This window comes from Rhipicephalus microplus, chromosome X (assembly GCF_043290135.1).
Source record: "Rhipicephalus microplus isolate Deutch F79 chromosome X, USDA_Rmic, whole genome shotgun sequence".
In the NCBI taxonomy this organism is placed as follows: Eukaryota; Metazoa; Arthropoda; class Arachnida; order Ixodida; family Ixodidae; genus Rhipicephalus; species Rhipicephalus microplus.
Genome location: NC_134710.1, coordinates 293,882,961 through 293,890,523, shown reverse-complemented (window position 1 = coordinate 293,890,523; position 7,563 = coordinate 293,882,961). Strand labels below are relative to the sequence as shown.

Genomic DNA, 7,563 nt, shown 5'->3' with positions numbered 1-7,563 from the left:
TCGCGTTAATCCTTGCGCCATCAGCCAAAAAACAATCTAAAGAAATGGCGAATGCTCCGCATTTTGAAAGCACCACTGTTTTTTACTAACCGGCGGGAAAACTGTTCGCAAATCAATGTTTTTGAAGTCAGAGATGGCGACACGCTCGCACTTTCGCTGATTGACCAAATATAAAAAACGACGTCAAAAACGAAGTTTCTATCTTTTATATGTGACCTTTGAATTTCTGAGCTAAAAAATTATGATGTTCGGTAGGCCTAATCACAGAATGGGAGAGGATATAAGGATCGAAAACTCAAAATTGGAAAGAGTAATACTGAATGACTTTATAGCACACCACCGTATTTCCTCGCATCATCAAAGATAACTTGACAATGTTTCAAGGCGACATGTATTTATTTTTCTTGTTGTGTTAAATAGTTATGCTCATTAGGACAAATCTCTGTCGAGCCGCTCCACGATGTGACTCCGAGAGCTATAGGAACTGTCAGCACGCAGAAGACACCGTGCGAACCGCTTTCAGTGATGGTGGTGGCCATGCCCGGCCTCTGGATCGCAGGTAGTAGCAGCGTTGTGAATCTCCGTGATTTGAGTCTTCTATAACACACAAAAGCAGTAATATGTAACACTTATACTTGCATTCAACGTCCGATAATAACTCAGATATGTGTCCCATGATGCATTTAAGCGTTATATATAATGCGAATGACCTTTACAGGCCGTTACTTTATTTAGTTTTGTGGTACTGCCTCGTGACCTGTAAACTTCAATAGAAATCGTTCGAATTTAATGCATGAAAACTATTATGTGATTATTTGAGACGCAATCTAATATATTTTCAAACACAGGGTAGGTATGTAGCAGGCGCATGTATATGACAGAAAACTTCTTCATTACTTGCGAAAAAATGATGCTAAATGCGGTGGTTATAAACGCGAACTTGGATCCACCGACAACGTCAAGCCATCACCAGGAAAATATCCCGTTTTGCTACTTTTTAGCCCTTGTTCCAGTAAATACGCTTCATTAGGACGTGTAAAACCATTATTCACAATAAATATTCATTTGGAAAGATCAACTCCTCATTCGTCTTGTGAAAAAGTCAACAGCGCCAAACAATACTAGGTGAATAACCGATGACCGAATTAGCACCTTTTAGATCTCAAGAGCTGTTTCTCGTCGATGGACTAGTTTTTCGTCTTTAGTTCCTCATTTGAAGAACATGATGTATATACCAAATATTCAGGCATATACTGCGTATGGGGTGGTATTAACGAAGGAGTATCACAGGACAACTTGAGATATGAATGTTGAGGCGTGATACTCGATACAGAAACCCGCGGACGCTATAGAGCGTCCGCAAGTTCCTATCTCAAGTATCATGCCTTACTATTCATATCTCATGCCTGAATATTTGGCATATATAGTTCTTCGACTGATTTCTACAGTCTTTCATAGACGACTTTGTCAAAGGGTATACAGTTGGTAATGACGCAGCGGTTCCTTTTCGTACCCTTGTTTGTTTATATATCACACTAAATTAGGATGAGTATTTAGGTGTTGTACGTTTACGAACAATGTACAAAACCCAAATGGAAGCAAAAGATGATTTTCTAACGTAATTATTGCATACTAACTGACAAAATAGAGCATGTGCGCACACTTCTATGACACTATTGAATTCCAATTAACAACAATTGAATTCGACTGGAAAAGAACAACTAATATATTGATAGTTCACGGGTGTCGCCAAAACAAACCGACATCATAATGGTATAGTGCATTCTATTCGATCGAGAGTTTATTTACATCACGTTCCTTGATTTCGCCAGTCGAAATTTTTCGGGATCTTGGTGCAACTATCTCTGTCAAGCCTCATCAACTGACATGTATTACTGACAATATGGGAAGAACCCTTAAATGTATGTTATCCTGCGAATTGGTCCTTAATAGGTATATAGCCACAACGTAATATGTCCATAATTGTCAAAATCATTGTTTTCCTTGAAAAGCATCCTACATCACATTCTTTGTCGCGATATCGCTGCAATGCATCTCTCCTTGCATTTATTGTTTCGTTATATGAATTTCGGCATAGCCCCTGAACTGCGAAATTGGTAAACATGTAAACTTCATAAGAGCTTCGTAGTAGCAGATTGCTACGATGAACAAAGTTATTTCATTGTAGTAAATTCAATATTTAGAAGAGCTGGTACCTTTAGGCGTACATTTTGAAGCATACGTGAAATGGGCTTACACTTTAACTTCCCATGGACAAATTTCATTTCAAATAATTGTAAGAACAGGAATCAGATAAATTCTAGCTATTTAGTTGGAATTCTTTAGAGAATATTCTAATATTTTATTTTACTCTACTGAAAGTTTTACATATTGGCAGTATTTTAGCCCTATCATTTTTCGAAAATTTCCAGCATTGAGTTTTATTTTTACAAAAATCTCCTGTTTGACGGGCCGTAAAAAAAGAAATGCCCAAGTTAAGTTACTTAAGTTATTTATTTTTTTACTTTAATAATACAAGGTCATGGCGAAAAAAAGAACAAGCAATGCAGAGGAGAAAATTTGGGCACGCAATTATATTTTGCCATCGACCCTCCAGAGATGTCATGCATGCAAGGCGATATCGAAAGCAATGCCAGCGTTGGAGAAAATCGGCACTTCTACTCACCGTGAAGTGAGTGGCCATGGCGCTTTCCTGTTCAAGAAAAAAAAAGACCAAAATTACTTGAGCCATGAAATCTCAGACAAGGCATCTTTAAAAAAGGTGTGCTTATGTTTGACGTTACTCGGTGTGGTATTTGTTGTGGTACTTGTACCTCCTATATATATTTAACAAAACATTGCTTTTTTACAGCCATTTCAGTGCTATTAACAGTTATTTTACCCTAAGGAGCTATAAACAGCGTCTGTTCAAATTCTTTATGTATCTCTATGTCAGTATTTTTACTTACTTTTTGATATTGCCAGCTATTTTTGATGTAAAGTATTACTTCTTCCTCCACGTGACTTGCAGCTTATAAAATACCACCCAAGCGTTCACGAACAGTTCTTGCTTTTTGCGTATCTGACTCACGCATTTGATTCTGCTGAAGTACTATACCGTCAAAAACATGCGAATTGCGGGGTGTGAAACTACAAAGTACGCAAGAGGCTCTTCATTGGAAAGCATCAATTAATGCCCTCGAGGTTACGACTGCTCAAATAATACTCCGCAAAGATAAAGAAAGTCTCTAAATTTATTCCAAAGTGGAATAAAATTAAGAAACAGCAAACTGAAATAAACAAGCAAACCAGAAAATAATTGTTACGGGTGAGACTACAGCAAAAAGAAACAATGTTTTTGTATACAAACCAGTGCACTTCATTTGAATTTTTCAGAGAAAGCTTATTTAATTAAAAATCACAGAATAAATTTGTGGTTCACTGCTTTCTTGAACAGCATGGCAAGGAACCTCAAACGCCGCGAAATGTTTGGGGAAACGTGACAAATAGTGCTAATATTGCATTCAACACAAGCTCATTCGTCAGGATACGTGAGACGGAATGCGGATTATGTCGTTTCTTAACTGTTACAGTGAGCATCCGAGTTGCGTTATAGCTAGAGTAGATATGCGTTCGGTAAGGCTTCATTCAATCTAAGTCGACGGTATGTAATGGCACGATCGTATGTAAGTAACGCGTCTGATTCTTATAATGAAGCGCTTATACTATAAGCCCTGCATGAGGAAGAGCTTATTCAATCATTTTTGTTAGTCTTTTATGTTGTTTTGTTTTTACCTTATAGAGGACATCATAGCTCTTGTATGCATGTATTAGAAATGATGAACACAAAATTAAAGCTAGCCCATATAGAAGTGCCCATATAGATAACCAGGAAGGCATTTTAATGAAAATGCAAGCTTGAGGCGTTTTGATAAATAACGAATGCCACTTAAACGTTGCAATAATGTCGCTAGCATTTCTGAAATATAATATTACTTGTCTAACCTTTACGCCTTTGATATATGGCCAATTTTGTTTTTATTCCTTGCTTTGCTTGAAGATAGCATGAAAACTCATTTGTGGATTTTGCAAGGATGCCATATGCAGCTAGAATGCATATCACAAGAAAGGTTGGCTTCCTCAAGGTTTAAGTGTATCTTCAAAAATGTCTTAGCTTGAACACACACTTACCAGGTCGTTTCCTGCGCAGAGCTTCCGGACGACGCAGCTCCTATCCCGGCAGCCAAGGGTCTTCAACGCTTTGTCGAAGCTTTGGTTTGCCTGCATTACAATCGCAATGTGGGTTATGATGAACATTCACTTTTGAATGGAAGATTAGTCAATGTTGCCTCTTTGGAGAGTGATTCTAGTCCCGCTGAAGACATATCAATAATGACAACATAGTTGTAAGCATCCAAGACGCCCATTTATGAGAAGACGTTAAAAATGGTAATAAGGGCTGCAGCGCGAGCACGAAGGTGCTAGAAGAAATATGAAACGAAAGGCGAGGCAAGGAAAGCAAAGAGGACAACACCTCTTTGCAGCCCTTATTACCATGAATTCCAACCAACTAGCCCAAATAGCCGTTCTTCTTCAATGCGTTAAAAATCGCATTCGTGAAGCGGCAAAACATGCTATAATCAAATTCTTGAAATATGCTTGCTTTCATGAGACTATTTACCACGCAGGCAATGGCCACGATCACATGTCCACACACTGTTATCTCAACACTCTGTGTGTACGATGTGAACACCGAGTTTGTGTTTCAAGCATGGCCTCCCCTACGCTTTTTTGCGGTATGGTGTTGTCTGCCTTCAGCGCGTGTGTTCTCGCGCATGCACTGAAAAGCGTGCTGTATATTGCGTATTTTGCGTGCGATGTTAACACAAAATTTTTTAATCGCGTAGGATGTTTTTTATCGAAAATGTCATAACCTTCCGACATATAATGAACGAAAGCTTAATCCACTTTGTGGGAACATGGGGGTCATATGTTTGCATAGCAAACTTGAAGGAGGTCATGTTTTAATGGATCTCTTTTCTTTAACTTTAAGAAGACCCTATCCTTCTTTAACGAAATTCACAATCAAGTCATAACAAAACTGGGCGCGCCGGGAGCTCCGGAAAAGCAGCCCTTGTAATAAATTAGAACAAAATTTCTTGTGACAAAAAGCACGAAGAAAATTGAAAATTGAAACACCATATCGTGTCATCGTTTAAGCTTTGCTATGCAGTTATGGGGTGTAGTTGCCTTTTGCTTTGCTTAGCATCAACTTGCTTTTGATATCACCATCTAATATAAAGCTATCATGTTTCATTACGGATACTTAAAACTAGGCGTGTTTCTCACAATTAAAAAAACGGATATTCATTACAATTAAATTGCTTCCAAGTTTGCCATGTACAGGGAAAAAGGTCAAAAGTTTCCAGGCCACTATTCAATGTATTTCTATGGGAGCATGGCCTCCATTTGACCAGGACTGTACCTAATACTATCTCTAAAATTCCAACAGTCGGCAGTTGGATTACTAATTTTTAACATTTTCTTGTAGTTATCAGGATCAAACATCTACGAAGTGCTGCACACATAGCCACTCAAGCTACTTGATCTGTGGAATTGCGTAAGATTTAAAAAAAGAGTAGAAACAGGTGGTAGCAGTTTTACATCGTCCATTTGAATTTAGTGGCAGGCGTGTATACATTTTGGAAGAAGGTGTGTCACCTGCAACCACATGGCTCTGCAGCATCAGAATTACTAACAACGAGGATCAGCTGTGGGACGTTCAGAAAGTCGACAATAGGGTGGTCAGATTTAGCCTGCCCGTCACGATGAGGGAGAAGCCTATTGTGCTCTAGTCGCGTCTCCCGGACAGCTAATAAAGTTTGACCAAGCTACCAACCTGCAACCAGACCCCATTTTTGTCATGCGCTTCCGTCTGCTTGCTTTCCGCCCCAGGGTACCAAGCATACCCCAAAACCTCTCACCAAAATATCATCAGCAGGAATTCATTTTTGCGTTGAAGAACATAACACGCTCTCAATTCGTCAACTAAAATTAGTCCTCCAAGTGGTTCTTGTCTTACCTCTGCTGAAATGTGGAGCCCGATGCACTGGAGTTCAGTTTTCAACTGTTCGTCTTGTTTCTCTGCGTGAAAGAGAACCATATGCACTGTAGTCAGCTATGCAGACTCTCAAACATTTTCAGCACACGCAAGTTGGATTGAATCGCGTCTCTTGTACGGATCTATTTCACAAGTGACCCGTAGCATCTCAGTTATTTGTACATTCGACCTTTCATTAGAAGTTATAAAGGGCAAATTGCCTGGAACTTAAGCATACAGGAATTAACACCAGTCACTGTGAGATCAACATATGAGCATGAGTGCCAGAATGGAAGTAGAACTTTCATCTTCGCGTCGCCTTGCAATAGTGCTTCATATTTGTCGTCGTCTGGAATGGGCTTCGATGGCACTTCCGTGTGATTGCCAAAGTTTATATCCTGTTAAAATGTCACCCAGTTTTTCAATTACCCCCCCTTCCCTGCCCACAAAAAAATACTTTCATCAACACCGTTTTGTAGGAAAACAGTCTCACATCACAATGCGCTATCAGGCGCTGAGAAGTCACGTTGCTATATAAGTCCTGCTCACCTTACATGCTTTCGAAACAAGCCGAACCGGAATTATACTCACTGCAAAGCTCCAAGTGGTGAGCAGTGCTCACAGCGGCGAAAGTGGCGAGCAGGGCTAAGACCATAAATGCCTTCATGATTGTTCTGCGGCTCTTCGCTGGGTAGACACGACTGAATCAGGAAGGCTGGATGCAGCGAGTGGTGCCGAGGGTCGGTGAGGGCGCACCTTTTAAAAGCGGTGGCAATGAGAACCCCGCCCACGTTCGGCCACAACCCCCCGGCCAACCTCGAGCTACGACAGACGCCCTGCGAGCCACAAGTAAAACGAAAAACGATCGAGTTTCTTCAGCTCTATTGGTCAGACATGGCGTCAGACATGAGGTACACGCATTACCCGTCACGCTGCCAACAACACATCCTTCCGCTCTTATTGACGCAATCCGCGTATGAACCAGCACGCGCTGCATCTAAAAACTGCCGCCGCACGTGAGGAACCCAAGGACGCGAATCCCTCGCCACCAAAAGACGCGAGTGCCTTTTCCCACTGTCTGCAATGCTGGTGTTACGCGATGCCGTGAAATTAACCTCGCGCGGCTCCTTCCTCTTTGTATACAGGGCGAATCACGCCTTAGTGCGAGTGCGGGCCGCGTAGGTCCGCCGAGTGCTGCGTTGAGCGTAACATGGGCTCTTTCAGACGGCGTTGCTACCGTAGCCCTATTGCCTCTATTGCTTCCCGGTTGTTGTTGTTGTTGTTGTTGTTGTTGTTGTTGTTGTTGTTGTTGTTGTTGTTTTCACACTTTTAAAGAAGCGTGTGTCAATGTGCGCAACGTCGCCAACATCCACGCGTTGCTTGCTGACCGGTACGGTGCAATGTTCCTCCGGTGTTACCGGCGCTTGCCTTTTCGTGCGCACCATCTGCGTGCAAAGATTAAG

At 41.0% G+C, this 7,563-nt stretch overlaps 1 protein-coding gene across 1 annotated transcript; it reads right to left on the bottom strand.

The window, feature by feature from the left end:
* Window positions 1–377: 377 nt before the first annotated feature.
* Window positions 378–6,856, bottom strand: LOC119161397 (antimicrobial peptide microplusin). The gene is made up of 5 exons (XM_037413836.2): window positions 6,692–6,856; window positions 6,083–6,144; window positions 4,192–4,281; window positions 2,687–2,713; window positions 378–597 (listed from the first exon to the last, which is right to left on the bottom strand). The coding sequence occupies exons 1-5, from the start codon at window positions 6,765–6,767 to the stop codon at window positions 520–522; spliced, it is 333 nt and encodes a 110-aa protein (XP_037269733.2). The 5' UTR covers window positions 6,768–6,856; the 3' UTR covers window positions 378–519.
* Window positions 6,857–7,563: the final 707 nt, after the last annotated feature.